The sequence below is a fragment of the Prinia subflava genome, chromosome 25 (genome assembly GCF_021018805.1).
Source record: "Prinia subflava isolate CZ2003 ecotype Zambia chromosome 25, Cam_Psub_1.2, whole genome shotgun sequence".
In the NCBI taxonomy this organism is placed as follows: domain Eukaryota; kingdom Metazoa; phylum Chordata; class Aves; order Passeriformes; family Cisticolidae; genus Prinia; species Prinia subflava.
In genome coordinates this window covers 598,656-614,190 of record NC_086271.1, presented here as the reverse complement: position 1 = coordinate 614,190, position 15,535 = coordinate 598,656, and the positions used below count along the sequence as shown (strand labels likewise).

Sequence of the window (15,535 nt, the reverse complement as noted above, 5' to 3'; positions counted from 1 at the left end):
GGTGTTCTGTGAATGTCCTTCAGTAGTTAGAAAACACTGATTTTCCCCAATAAAAATCTCTTGCACAAGTCAGTATGACCTCTCCTTTGTCCTTGACAACAGTAGAGCCAGAGCTGGGTTTTCTTTCAGGACCAGCTCAGAAATCTGTAGTGCCTGTTTCTCATCCCATGCCAGGGCAATGCCATCTCCCTGCTTCACAGGAAAGAATGAAAGTTCTTTATTCATCTCAGAACTGCCCTGTGTAAACAAGCAAAAGAAAACTTTGAGTAGATTGTGCAATACATGTTTCCAGAGCCTATAAAGAAATATAGACTGTTAGTCCAAAACTTCCAGATCAAAATATTGTTTTCAGTGAAAATGATTTTCAAGCTAACTGTCCAGGTATGCATTCAGCAAGGATCCTTCACCCCATATGTTCCGTATGCCTTTGCTAACTGCATTAAAACTACTTTGGAGAAGTTTGCAGCACATGTAACCCTGATGGAGTAGAGGTGCTGGACTCACTGATTCTCGACTTTGAGTGAGGTTGTTTTCCTCATTGTTCAATTGCAGGTACCCCCTATATAAAATGCCATCACTTGTCCATAGGTCATCTTCTTTTACATGAGGAATTACCTTATTTGGGGAAGATCATCCTCTTCAAAGTGGTTTGTTGGAAGCCTGTATAGTTCAAAGTTGCCTCTAGTTTATCCCTTTGGATGCATTTTAAAAATCATTTTGCCAGAGACTCTCTCATTACAAAAGCCATAAACTAGCTCTGACAACAAGCCATGTGGAAGCAACGTGCAAAACTCGTATTTTTAGGCATGGAGACTTTGCAAGCAAGCCAGTTAACTTTTCCTGCTGTGTCAGAGGGCTGAGTGCAGCAGCTCCAAGTGTGTGCATACAGTTGTACCTGTATATAATAATTTTTTAAAATATTAATGTATGTAGCAATGCACATAGACATGGCCACAGCACAGACACTTTCAGCAAATGAAGACAGGTTTTTTTCATGTGTTTTAAGTGAGCCCCTAGCTGTGCACAGACACAGCCATATGCCATACATAGCCTACACAAGCCTGAGGGTAGGGGTGACAAAAACGTCTGTGGTCTGTGGCATGAATGCATTCAGCAAAGTTCTTGTGGGAGTGAGCTAGAGGCTTCCTGAGTCTCTGTCTGACACTTCTGCTTCTGTGTGCTAGTTGACTTTTTTTCAATCTTCCCTTTCTCTCATTTCTTTTATAGTGCTGCGCCTCAAATTTTCACACAGAGCCTCTGGACACTGAATCAGGAGACAATGACATGGATGTTCTCCCAGCCTGGAGAAGCTCTGCCACCCCATCCTCAGGAGCTTCCCCTCTGGAAGTGTGCCTTAAGCCACTCTGGGAAGATGAGAAAATGAAAATCTTTTATCAGAAATGCCCACAGTGCCATGGCAGCATTAACACTTGTGGGACATGACCTGAATTTATTCTGTGTTTTTCACCTGCAGACCACTGGCCTACAAAATATGGGGCGAGGTTTGCTTAGCAGAAACCTCTATAAGGACATGTTGTAGGACTCCTGCCAGCAGCTCCATTCTCCTGCATCATCCTGCCTCAAATGGAGCTTAAAATCTGCCAGAAGTGCTGGTAACCAGAAAAGAGACGAGGTGAGAAATTTTACTGGAAACCACCAAAGAGAATTTTTCTAGACCACTGACACAGAGCTCTAGGTGCTCACTGGCTCATGAGACAGGGAGTCTATGGCACTAAAGAAACCTATATGGTGAGGAAGGAAAAAGGATAAGCATCCCCTTTGGAGTATTATGCAGCACCAAAAGAGTGTAGGCAGTGATAAATGGCATCCTGACCCTGGTGTCATGACTTGACTTGGCATTGGAGAGGTGGGATGTGTAGTTTTTTCCCATATAGATGTGGGTTTCTATTTTAGGTACATTTTGTTATACAACCAATTTATTCCACTTGTAAAAAAACCCCACAGAAAGGGAAATGAAAGAAAACTATTCCTCCTTTGCCACACAATAGCAGTATGTATTTCGTATTTGTAAGTGTTGATCTAACTGCTCTATAAACACAGGCCAGAATTTTTTTGCCTTTCTTAAATATATAAATAAGTAAAATACATATCTTCTTCCCTGCAATTACTCCAGTGAGAATGGAGAAGCTGTCTCTCAGCTAGCTGATGAGGGTTCCTGGGGCTTCTTGCAGGATCTTCACAACTTCCACGGAATGGGGAAGCTGTAGATTTCAGAGAAAACCATGTTCCCTGAAGTTAAGGAGGAGGAGCAGTGAGGAGCTGAAGGAGGGAGGTTGGGTAAGAGCTGCATCTCTGCCCCTGCTTAGCACTGCCTAAACCATGGTTAGCAATGATACAGGTAAGACTGACTGACAGTGAGGAAGGACTGCCTGGGGTTTTAGTTCTGCTCTACTCCAGGTCTTCTGCTATTTCTGATCTTTTTAAAGCAGGAATTACTTGATGTTTGTAGCTTTATGTGCAGTTTGGGATGTGTGGTGCAATTCCATCATGTTTGGCTGTGGAGCAGAAGGCCCGTACCTCTGACTGAAAGATGGGGAAGAAACTTTCTTCTGGGGAGCCTGAGATACGTCCTGATGCTTAGCAGAGTGTTTTAGAAGTAAAACGTCAAGCTGTAAACCATCTTCTCTCTGTTCATCTGTGAATACTTGTATGGAAGACAACTTCTCTGGTTATCCACAGCCGTGAAAGCAGTAATTGCACTTGTGGGTTGCTAATTCCCAGGTTTTTTCCTGGGAAATCTGCAGCAAAAAGCAGCAGGCCCACAAGGGGCAGGAGTTAAAGCAGTTAAGACCATGAACATATGTGGTAGATAGATTTGTCTGCTGCAGTTTTGGGATTGAGCAAGAAGTGCTGGGGAGAAATGGGAGCAGAAGAGGCTGACCTGGGAATGTTGTCAACATGCAGCATAACCAGCACCTCTCACTTCAGAAAAGCTGCAGGCTTTTGAGTTGGGTGCTGGGTGGACTTGGTGATGAGGTAGAAACATCAAATACTGCATGGAAGATGCAGCTGCTGCTCTGACTGCCAGAAGTGTGGGTTTGGATTTTAAATAACGTAGCCTTGATTTGCAGAGCAGTTACCTTGTCCTTATTAGGGAAAGCAGGAAAGGTGATACAGATGTGTGCCACTGCTTCCTCTTCCTGCCATCCCTTCCAGTCTCAGAGAGAACAGACTTCTAAGGTAGGGTCTTTAGTACCCTTTAAAATGTGTTTTCACTTCAAAACAGAACTGTATTTTGCTGAATTAAACATGGGAATGGCTCTGTGACATCCTGGTTATCCTTTAAAAATTGTGGTGACAGCTGATGCACTGATGGATACCTGACCTTCTCCTCTTTCAGGTTGTGTTAGCAAATATTTAATTCACGCTGGACCTTGCATTTATTTTATGTTGGATTTATTTTTATGATTTCACTCTGCCACATCCTCTTCAGGGCAGCGCACCACCAGAGGGGTTTTTAGACTCATCTCTTTCAGGGAGGGTGGAGCATCTATCTACATGAGAAAAAGCAGCTGCGTGTTAAGGTCTCAGACGCAACAATGGAAAGAAACGAGTGAACCATACGGCCGAACACAGGGACTGCCTGGGATGGAATCTCCTAAACTGAGATAGTTCCCACTTTGCAGTTACGTGCCTGCAGTTCCGTGGTGTGCAGGAACTGCCTCAGAATCAGCATCAGGACTGGGATCCCCGTGGGAGCGGCTGTGTGCCGACGTCTCCCTGCTCGCCCCAGAAGGAGAATCAGAACACCAGAGCACGCTGGAACTGCTGCTGCTCCCTCCTGGGCTGAGGAGGGCTCCTCTTGAGCCTGGTAACAGAGTGAATCTCCCCCAGCCTCAGCACTCCTTGGGATGAATCCGAGCAGGAGCGGTGCCGTTCCCCGGCTGGAAGAGTGACACGCGTATCGCACGGTCTTGTGCAGCCACCGCCACCGAGGCTGAGTAAAATTTTTAATTTATTTTAATGCAGCTGTTGAGGCATTTAGATTCCATCAAAGGCAGTAACACAAGGAGAGCCACAACAGAGAACACAAGTATTCCTTTGCCACTTTTAAATGGGTCTGCTTCATCTCTGCTTGGTTGGTCCTTTTTGGATTTTGAGAGTTCCTTCTCGCTCAGAAGCACAGCTGTTCAGGGGCTGTGAATTTTAAAAATTCCAGATTAAATTCTGCGTTTCACACATGAATATTTAAACTGAGTCATATACTCTCATCTTTCTGTAAGGTCCCATTTTTAATAATTAATGCCAGTTCTTTTGAGGAAATAAACCCCATATATGAGATTCGTATGCATTTAAAAAAAAACATACTTCTCTGGGACAAGTTCCAATATGACAATATTCTGTTATGAATATTTATGGACCCATCAAAATTGGTGAATACTGAATTTGCTGATAGAATTTATGGAAGGTTTGTTGTTTTTTGTTTTACTTTGCTCTTGAAAGAGACTGAGAAATTCTTTGCAAGTTGGGTCAAGTTCAGTACATGAGTCTGGTCAAAATGTATATTTTTCACTTTTTGGTTAAAAAAATTCAGCTTTTAAAGTTTCAAACTTTTTTGATTGAAAGCAACTTTTGCATGCATAATGTATTCAAGTGCAAAGAAAAAAATCCCCAAAACTTCTGACAGCACTGAATAAAATGAAGCAAAACAAAATATTTCCTTTATGTCAAAGATTTTATGTGAATGAAAATGAAATTTGAGACTTTTTAATGTAAGAATTGCATTACTTATTGCACATTAGTAGCAGAATATAGATCAGTGTGGTTGTATTGGCATTTTTACTGGGTTGTAATGAAAGCTTTTCATCCAGATGTACCACAATTCTGTGTTAGAGTTGTGAAAAAAAACAATTCTTTGAGGAAAGCAGTTCTATTGAGGGTGGCGAGGCACTGGAACAGGTTGTCCAGAAAAGCTGTGGATGCTTCATCCCTGGAAGTGTTCAGGGTCAGGCTGGATGGAGCTCTGAGCAACCTGGCCTGGTGGAAGTATCCATGGCAGGGGGTTGGAACTGGAAGATCTTTAAGGTCCTTTCCAACCCAAACCGTTCTGTGATTCAGTGACTTGAATATGCACTTGTGTTAGGGAAAACACCATCCCTTGCATTTGGCATGTGACTGTGGCAGCGTTTGCTCTTCCTGTGCCGCATGTGTGGCAGTGTTGTGGCTTCTCTCCTGTGCACCAGGCATCCTCACGTGGTTGGTTTCACATTTAAAATGAAATCTTTAATGCTGCATAGTTGAAGCCTGTACTCTCACGGCAGTTGGTACCAGATGAGCATTCAGGTCTCTGGGTGCAGAGTGAACCCTGGCTGCCTTTCCTTCTCTTCCCAGCACATGCTGGGGAACTTGGTTGTGTTTGAATCAGGGAGTGAACAGTGCGTGATCCAAACAATCCACAAGGAAAGTCTTGTTACTGCAAATACGACATTTCTGAATCAGCTGTTGCACAGAGATGTTTGCTTGTCTGCTGCATCTTGGGTTTTGCCTTGGGAATGAAAACATCGTGTCAGTATTTCCCATGGGATGAGAGCACAATTTTCTGATCATCTCTAGCTGTGGGTGCCTGATTCAGACAGTAAATTATTAAAGAGATAGAAATGGCAGCATTTATAAGACATGGTTTGTTAAAAGGTTTACATAGTTGCACAACAGCAGGAGTTACTAGATGCCTCTTTAGTTCACCCTGCCTATGGATGCAAGAAGCAAACTCATATAGTTTTGATTCCTTGCAATAGGAGGGTTGCTCTTTTTGTCCTGCTCCAAAAGGGAAGTTGCTCTTCAAGAAATTAAAGGCATGCAAAGGCCAGGAATAATTTCTTTGCCAAACAGCTGATGAAGTCTAGACCCTGAGTGGTACCAGAGGATTTAAAAAAAACCTGTTTGTAAACAGTAGCACTTTTGTTGTTATTGTTTGTTTTGTTTTAAATGTTGTGTCTTTATTTTCTTTTTAATTTTTTTTATTTTCAACCCTGTTTTTGCCTTATGTTCTTAAATATAAGAACGACACTTGACATGGTCTTGTTTAGGGCTCCTGCTTTCAAAGGAAACAGGGGTTTTACTGCAAGTTCTCTTTGAAGGGATGAGCACAACAATTTGTGACTACATGCCTTTTTCTTTGCCTTCATTTTCTGCAGTGCTGATTCCTTCTGCTAAAGATGGCTCAGAAATGGGCAGCTCTGGCTGTGCTCCTTTTCTTGCCAATCAATCTGGTTGAAGGTAAGTGAGAAAGATCCAAAACTACATGTAACGTTGTTTGGTCCTCTGAATTTCTGACTTTCCAGGACACTGAAACTTCATAGTACACCAGAGCAAAGTTTGCCTATTGTTTAGTGGGAATGGAAAGAGTAATGTCACCTCAGCTGGCAAAATAATTGAGTGCCTTGCAGAATGGCACAGAATGATAAATCTGATAGGAATCCAAAACTGGTCATCTAAAGACACATCTGTTCAGCTGGGACAAAGGCAGGAGAGCTATGATTTCTGGAATAAAAGGGATCCACATGTCTCTTACTAAACTGCTGCTCCAAGTGATGTTGGTTTTAACTGTGCCATAGGTGTGTGTTCCACAGCTGTCCCAGGTTTTACTGGCACTTGAAGCAAGGCACCTAATTCAGGAACACAATAAATTTTTTAAAAGCAGTTTCCTTTCCCTTAAGAGAGGATTTTACCTGCCCCATCAATTTTTCAAAGCCTATATTAAAGTGACAGAAATTTGTTGCCTGAAATAAAGGTGGAGGACTTGAAGCTCAAGTCAGCATCATTGTCCACAGCAAAAAGGCACCATCTCCACTGCACTTCCAAACTTCAGGAAGGTGGATCAGGAAGCTGAATACTAATATGTGCCCCAAGGTTGCCAGTGCAGTCAGGAAGTATTTTTGGAAGTGCGATGAAGCCAAGAGTTTCCTGTGCTTGTACAATGGCTGTAGCATCTTCTAAATGTAATTTTTCATCTTATGCAGCTCACAACATGAGTGTAGAGGCTGGCCATGAAGCTGTGCTGAGCTGCCCCAACGTCTCCAAGGTGACTTTGGTGCTGGTGACATGGAAGATGAGTTCCAGCATTTGTGTCCTGTCCTACAGAAGGGATCACAATGAGACAAGCAGGGAGAACTGCAGTGAGAGGATCACGTGGAAATATTCACCTGTCAGTGACCCTGCGCTTCGTATTTACCCTGTGAACCTTGGGGATGAGGGGAACTACACCTGTGAAATTGCCAACAGTGAAGGGAATTTTAATTTTTTCACTTCTCTGACTGTGATAGGTAAGACTGCATCACTAAAATAAAAATTAATTTAGTCTATCTGCAACATAGGCAGGAACAAAAGAATATTAGGAAGCATAATGAATACATCAAATCACCTTTTTCATATAGTCAGGTAAAATATATCTAGGTTTCCATAAATTGAAAAAAAACCCAAATAAACCACAGGAGGACTTTGTGATTTGGCTATATTAGTTAAATCATCTCAATATAACTAAAAATGATGAGAAATGAATTTTCAACTCTATGATTGCTATTACTAATTTTAGTCACTTGATTATTTTTTTTTTTTTTTTGGTTGGGTTCTTTTATTAGTTTGTTTTGGTTTGGGGTTTTGGTTTTTTTGTTGTTCCCTGCAGAATCTTACCTTTCTGATGAAGACATAGGTGTTGTGCAAGCCTTTCCCTGTTTTGCCAAATGCAGAATATGAGTTGTTGGACTTCAAGCAGAACAATTTTGCCCAATTCCTTTTTTTAGTTCCCTGCTATCATATTTTTGATTCTGCATATTCAAACCCCTAAATATTATACCCGAAGTTTCAGCAATCTGCCTTTTCATCACTCAAGTGGTAAATCTTAATTTAATCCACCCCTCTCTATCATCCCATCTCCTGTTTATCTGTTGTTATCTTTTGGAAAACAGGAGGAAGCAGTAGTTTAGATGCAGCCAGCTAATTTTTGAGATGTCCACCTTGGACTTTTCGATGTATTGTTTTTCCTTAAAGATGTGCTAATATTTCAAATTATTTTAAAATCTCAAGAATTGGTCGCACAACTAAAAAAAATACCACCTATTTGTCACTTTCTCCATTGGTGATTTTATACTAAAAATGAAATAGGATTATAAAATATGAATAGAAATAACAGTTGTGGTTTTTAAAAATTTCTTCTGCGGTCCCTCCTACGGTGGCTCTGACCCAGGACAAGAGCAGGGTGGCTGTCTGTCAGGCATCTGCAGGAAAGCCACCTGCTGACATCTCCTGGATCCCTGCAAGCAGTCACAGCTCTGGGGAAGAATCCCATCACCCCGATGGAACAGTGACCAGAGTGAGCTACCTGGGCCGGGCCAACAGCTCATTTCCCTCTGTCACCTGCCTGGTCACCCACCCAGCCATGAACCAGACTCTGGTCATGGACCTGAGATGTAAATAATGTTATTTGGTGATTGCTTTTTATCGTGCCTTGGGCACCTTTCTGCCCTCTCTGCTGTTCTGTGTAGTTGTTCCCACTAAATGCCAGGGCCCTGGAATGAGGTTGGCATGGTTATAAGGTGAAGTCCTAGCGCATGTTGAGAGATAAATTAATAATCCTGAAACCAAATGCTTTGTGGTACTGTAGGGAGAAGCTGTCAGAGTGTTTTTCTTTCAATTCCTGTTCTGTTTTACAAGAATTCCTTATTTTGCTTTCAGTGGGCTCACCTTGGCTGGCTGCCAGGTGCCCTCCAAGCTGCTTTATTGCCCTCCCCTTTCAACAAGACATGGAGAAAAATACAATGGACAGCTCGTGGGTCAAGGTGAAGACAGGGAGAAATCATTCACCAGTTACTGTCACAGGCAAAAGAGACTTGAGAGAAAGTAATTTCTTGCCACTCAAATGAGAGTAGGATAGGGAGAAACAAGAACGAATCAAAAAGCACCTTCCCCACAACATTTCGTCCAGCTTTTCCACAGTAGTCATGGTCTGGAGAAAATTTCCTTGCACAATGTCTGTCTGTGACTTGTAAGAGTTCCAGAGGTACTAAAGGCTAAAATTCAGCTTCTCCTCTGGCTGTGCTGGACCTGTTGGAAGTCTATTGCAGTAAGATTTGTAAGAACAGCTACATAAGTGCTCATATCACCAAAGTATCTCTGCTAGTAGAGGCATGAAGAACAGAAATCAGCATAAACCAGTCATTAGTAACAGCATTTTGCAGGGATGGCTGCTCAGTCATTCAGGGCTAGTAGTACTTGAAGAAAATGAGACTGTAGAGGCAGGTGAGTTAAAAATGAAAATGTGTTTATACACACAGATGACTGGGGGTGTGAGGCAGCTTCTTATTGCTGGTTGGCATCCAGACATCCCATCTGTGTCTCTCTGCTTTGTTTGGAAGCAGAGGATTAGCTTTTCCCTCCAGTTAAGGTAGGCAGTAACATCACAAATCCATAGATACTGACATCTAGCTCTGTATCTTGCTCTCTTTTCTCATTGCTCAGACACTTCCCATGGGCTTCTCTACATCCTGATAGGAGCAGCTGCAGGTGTCAGTGCTGTCACTGCTGTGACTTCATGCTTGCTTTTCAGGTGCAGAGGTGAGTCCTTTGGTGAACCTGAAATATATTACAGTCCCATTGCTGGCTCTGTGCAGGCACAAGGACATGCACTTTATTGCTGAGACTCAGGTGGGAGGCAAGGGCTGAGGGAAATGTTCATATATGCACTGTCCTTTTGGAGAAGTCGTGATAAAATAAGGGGGGCAATTTAAAATAAGTCTGGAGTTTTGAAAGAGCCATAGGTATCGTGGTATTAATGCATTACAGACATGTCAGAGATTTATTCAGGATGAAAAGGGTTCTTTCTGAGAATAGGGCAGGCTTGGAGTTTTTTGAATTGTTTGTTTTGCATTTACTGGCACAAAATTCTGTACTTAAGAATGACAGTTCATAAACTAATGACTAAACACAAATGATCTCTGTTTCCATGAGCAGTGATAAGTTTTCCCTTGAGCAAGTGTAAGAATAGGCCAAATATACATACTTCAATATCTTTCAAATAATTGTGCATTGGCATATTAGATAGCTGATTTGTTTCATTTCTCATACTAAATGAAAACACAGCTACTGAGAGGAAAATGAACTCTGCCCCAATAGAAACCAGGACACTCAGCAAAAGTTTCAATGAAGGGAAAAACACAACAAGAGCATGTTAAAGAGTAAGATGTAAAAAACCAAGAACTTAACATATGAGGGTTACCATATTTTGAAGAAAGTCTTTCAAGAGCTGGAGGCAGCTAGAGCAGAACCCCAGATACAACAGCTGTGTACCCTGCACCATCAAACCATTTTAACCTCCTGACATCCTCCTTTCAGCTCGCTGGTTACGTAAATGGGCACGTGGCCCGGCAGAACGCTTTACAGTAAGTGGCTTTTGTGCCTGTGTGTGTGCTTTGCAGGTTTTGGTGTATTCTTCACTAAAACTTGTAATTTCTTTGCAATCTGTCTGCTCTGACAAACCTCCCATTTACCTCTGTGAGCCCTTGGAGAGGGGAATGAGGAACACAGCTTCTGTGAGAATGTCTGTTGTTTGGATGGCCCTATCTTCATGTATAATCAGAGTATTTGAGCAATTGTTTAAGCACTGGATAGAGAGTGGTGTAGTGCATTTCCTGTCTATCAGTTACATCATTTACAATGCTGAATTTTAACTCTCCCAAAGCTCAATATTTTCATATTTCTGCCTCACAGAGTAGTCTTTACTCAGATTTTTACTTAAGAATGTTTATTCTTAATGGCAGAAGCCTGCCTAATTAAAGATTGGATGGAACCAGACATGCCTTTCACAGTAAGTGAAAAAGGTCCACTTTGTTTCACTATATTGGAGACAAACACAGCTATGCAACTTTATTTTTTACGTGGCAGTTCACATACTTGAAACCAGGAAACAGCAGTGATAAATCTGCCACCACAACTTTTACTTACTTTCCAATTCCAGTGTGTTGCGATATGTGTTTAACAAAAGGAAAACATGCTGCTTTTCCTCAGGGCTTCTGCATCACTTAATGCACATGGAAAGACCAATTATTTCCTATTTTGTTTTCTGCTCATGATTTAATTAATGGTCGTGTACCTTGTTTGTTGCAAACAAGTCAGAGTTCTCTGAAGTTAGAATGATTCATTTCCTGGCATGCTCTTGTGTGGCATTCAGGACAATTTCATTGCTGAGAGGGGGAGCTGCAGAGATCAAAGGCTTCCAATGATTTTAGGTGCCTAAATTGCATTGATTGTGGTCTGTCTGTTTTGTTTTTGTTTTTGGTGTTTTGTTTTCAGAGGAGCTAGTATTGTTCATTTTCATCTATTTTACTGTAGATACCAACATCTCAAAATTTGTTTTCGATCATATTAAGAAAAAAATTTCAAAGGCTGTCCTGTTGAGGCTTTGTGAAGGCTCTTTTTGCATCTGTCTGCCAGTTCATATTTCACCCTCTGTGCTCCAACCTTTTGCTCAGAGAGCTCAAAGAAATCACATTTCTTTTGCAGTAATGTTACCTACCAGGTTTCTTCCTTGCTTTTTGTTGGGGACCTGTAGGAATAAGGGTCCCACAAAATTCTAAAATATAATACAATGGTAAATGTTTTTCTTCCTGTTGCAGACTAAAACCTACAAGTTCCCACCTTCACCTGCGAGAAGAGAAGCAGTCAAGCCTCCTGACTTTCTAGAGGATATTTATGAGAATTACAGCCCAAGAACTGTTTATGTGTGCTTATAACAGTGCAGGCACAAGTAGTCAGCTCAGCTAATGATACTCAGGTACTCGAACTTGCACTTCAGCTCTTAAGACCTTACCCACAAAAACCTCTGTCTTTCCTGACCTGATGGTGGTGGGGCAGAAAGGCCCGTCTTAGTAAGGTTTTTTTTTTCTCTTTCTCTAAATGTCAGTACAGCTCTAGAAGAAGCTGGAGCTTTTAAAGATTGAATTAGGAAAATACCTGAGTTTTGTTTGAAAGTGGACTCTGATGTATGTGCTGCCTTTCCTCAAAACAGCGATGGACATATTTCTGTGCCAGAGTAAAAGACTGCTGGTGAAAATATAGCACTTCTCTTTCCATTTTTCAACTGGATTATCTTTAAAGTTCTGTGTTGGAAACCAGAAAGTGACATGGGGGACCTCAAAACACAGAATGTCAAAGCAATACATCTAACAGAAATGCAGAAATAAGAGAGTTTTAGGGTTTTTTGGTGGTTTTGTTTTGTTTTCTGGGTAGATGGTTGCACATGACAGACGATGATCTAGTATTTGACATATTTGTTTATTTTTGACTTTTTAACTTATTTCTTTTTCAATTAATCTTTCTGTTTGCATTGCTAATGGATGGAAAATAAAACCAATTTGATATTATACTGGATACGGAAATGAGAAACAGCAATGGACAATTTTTGGACATTCTTTAAAGTAAATGTACAAATATGCAAATACTTACCTGAAGGATTTCTGTGGTTATTTGTGTAAATGTTTATTGACCAGTTTCTGAGAAGCTGACATCACAACATGGTTTTACTGAGAACAGAAGTATCAAGTTGTATAAAGTGCAGGTGGTGGGCTTGTTTAAAACAAAGAAAAAAAAAGACAACCCTAACCACACCGTTTATTTCTTCTTATCTTCGTGTTCTCAAGCTAAAAAACCTCCACAGACTGGTTGTTAATTTCAGTTTTCATTGGTCAGGTCTGTCACACCTTCCAAACACTAATGCAGCAGTAACTCCACTGAAATGTGTGTTTTGAAGAGGCTTTTCCTGCTTGTTTCTGCAGGGTCATCTCTGCTCCATAAGTGTTCTTAGGCATGAGCATCACCCAGTGCCTTTTAATTGCACTTTATCACTTGTAAATAGACATGGATGTCTGCTGACATCACTCCAGCCTTTCATGTTAGTCAGAAAAGCATGAAGAATGGCTCTCTGCCTAAAGGAACAGGGCCTACAGAGGCCAGGCTGGTTTCCAGGCTTGGTGGACAAGCAAATCTTTCCTGTGGTGTTGAATGTCAGTGGTGGGTCGCTCTCAGAGCTGTGTGCAGCACCACCATGTCTGCTGTGGGGAGGAAGAAGCACTTTTCACGTGAAAAAACTCTGGGAGAAATAAGTGACAGCTTGGAAGTAGTGCAAATAGGTTTGAAATGATGCTAGAAAGGAAAAGTGTTTTGTAGCTCAAGTGAAATCCGCAGCAGTGCCTTAGTCCAAGGTGCTGTTGAGGGGTCACTTGTGACTTGAAGCCTCTGAAATAGAGGGAAGATTTCTTGTTGCTTAAGGATCTGCCCAGTCAGGTCTAAACCTGGGTTCCTGGGCTGGTGTTTCTCAGTGTGGTAAGTGAGCAGGGATTGTTTTTGTGGACAGCTACAGCAATCTGTGTCTTTTTCAGAAGCTGGATCATTGCAGCCAGACCGAAGGATGACAGGGCTGTTAAAATTAAGAGAGTGAGGCTGTGGAGCAGTCTGCTTCTGGGAATCACAGTGCATGTGTGCTGTGGTTATTAGGATATAATGTGAGACCTTTTTTTAATTCCTTTGCACCAAGTGAAATGTTGAAGGGATATAATGTTGAAGAGATATAATGGAGACAGAAAAGATACAACCTAGACAGGGAGTTGATGGTGTGTGTGGGGAAAGCTCTCTGAAGCTATCTGTGATCATTTGTCCTGGCTGAAAACTATGGTTTTCATGCTCATAACTTTATTTTCACCTTTAATTTATATTTGGTGGAATTGCTCCAGTCACCTGCAATGTGTCAGCACTTCCATTAACTTGGAAATTCTGAGCAGACTTAGTGCTGAAATGAGCTGCTCTGGCAATGACATGGGCTATCCTGGAATAAAATTGGCCTTTATGCTTTTTAGGCTTGTTGTGTATGATTAATAAAAGTTATCAGGCCAAAGAGAATAATGTGGCTATGGGGGTGGTTGGAAGAAAGGGACATCAATAAAGCTGCTATAGGTACTCTCACTCTTGGCTGTGACTGTTGAAGGGCAGGGTTTTGTCATATGTGGAGCTCCTGGCGTGGGCTTTGGTGGCTTCCACTCTGCCTGCCATGACCAGAGCCATGTGTGCCCTGCTTCTTGGGCTGATGAGCTGATCTGTTGAGTATTTGAGAGTGAGAAATAAATCACTTCAATATTTTCTGTCATGCTGCTTTTGTATGGAATAGGCAGCTTGGTGTAACACAAAGAACAATTCAAATTGTGTGTTTGGTGTCTTATAACAATTTGATCTCAAAAATAAGCAACTTAAAATGTTTTTATGAGTATATTTATCATGATTTCCTCCCTCCGCTTAATTAGAAGTACACTTTTGGTGACCCTACAGTCTTTTTATTTGCACTGAAAGAAAATTTAACCAAGGCAGGTATTTTACACTGCCAAAATGTGTAGGAAAATGATGACTGTTTGTTAAATAATCATTGTGAGAGAGCTGCTAAAAAGCAATGGGAACAGGAGTGAACTATTTGCAGCTCTGGCTGCTTTTGGAGTGCCAAATGTCTCCCACAATCTGACATCAGGAACATGGGGAGGTGAGTTTAGTTTCCCATGGAAAAGGGCCACCCTTTCCCTTTCCCTTTCCCTTTCCCTTTCCCTTTCCCTTTCCCTTTCCCTTTCCCTTTCCCTTTCCCTTTCCCTTTCCCTTTCCCTTTCCCTTTCCCTTTCCCTTTCCCTTTCCCTTTCCCTTTCCCTTTCCCTTTCCCTTTCCCTTTCCCTTTCCCTTTCCCTTTCCCTTTCCCTTTCCCTTTCCCTTTCCCTTTCCCTTTCCCCTTCCCTTTCCCTTTCCCCTTCCCCTTCCCCTTCCCCTTCCCCTTTCCCACCCCTTCCCACACCTTCCCTTCCCCTGTTTCTGAAGGCTTTTTCAACACTACTCGCTACTCCACCATCAGTGTTGCCAGAGATGACTTGTTTTTGTCTCCATCAAACTGTGGAGACTCTGATAAACCCTGGACTAGAAGAATTTGTCATTTCTGTACAGGGCAAATCCAGCTCTGCCACTGTCTGATGACCCTTTGCAAGACAAAGAGAAAAGTAGGTATCGATAGCAGATATCAGAGAAAGCTGATGGTGCTTTTGGAGAAGCCTGCACTATACACACAGTCAACATTTACAGATTTTTGTTTGGATTTTTTTTTAGAATCCATATAAGTAGTCGAGAACACCTGCTCTTCCCATGAATGCCAGGAGATAGCTTCAAGTTTTGCTGAGATGGGGTGTGAAAATAATTATTACCCTTCTCTTAGTTTCATTTCTGGGGGAAAATAGTGGTAAATGAGGAAAATAATATCCTAAATAATAATATATGCACACAGTCCAAATGGCCAGACTTTTAATAACCTTAAATAAGAAATAGTCACACCAGTGACATTTACTGTTAGTGCAAAGTCAGAAGATAAGAGACTGCCTAGCTTTTTGTCTTCAGATCCCACTTTTTGACTTTTTTTTTTGCACAATCCTACCAAATTAGAGTCCATCGCTGTGATTTGAATCACTCATCTTAACTGTAGCTTAAGTGAGGAAGCAAAATCCTGGAT

At 41.6% G+C, this 15,535-nt stretch overlaps 1 protein-coding gene across 1 annotated transcript; it reads left to right on the top strand.

Annotated features, from left to right (window-relative positions):
- The first annotated feature begins 509 nt into the window (after positions 1–509).
- Positions 510–12,387, top strand: LOC134561936 (cell surface glycoprotein CD200 receptor 1-B-like). Its single transcript, XM_063419300.1, has 8 exons — positions 510–1,633; positions 2,193–3,962; positions 6,156–6,237; positions 6,948–7,282; positions 8,177–8,426; positions 9,475–9,570; positions 10,348–10,394; positions 11,628–12,387. Exons 3-8 carry the CDS (start codon positions 6,177–6,179, stop codon positions 11,742–11,744), a joined length of 906 nt encoding a protein of 301 aa, XP_063275370.1. The 5' UTR covers positions 510–1,633; positions 2,193–3,962; positions 6,156–6,176; the 3' UTR covers positions 11,745–12,387.
- The last annotated feature ends 3,148 nt before the right edge of the window (positions 12,388–15,535 follow it).

Excerpts from the sequence above, each read along its gene's own strand:
- LOC134561936 (XM_063419300.1), top strand. The coding sequence starts at position 6,177 with ATGGCTCAGAAATGGGCAGCTCTGGCTGTGCTCCTTTTCTTGCCAATC. Across the intron at positions 6,238-6,947 it reads GCCAATCAATCTGGTTGAAG|CATCTTCTAAATGTAATTTT; the intron begins GTAAGTGAGAAA and ends CAATGGCTGTAG. Across the intron at positions 7,283-8,176 it reads TCACTTCTCTGACTGTGATA|GTCCCTCCTACGGTGGCTCT; the intron begins GGTAAGACTGCA and ends ATTTCTTCTGCG.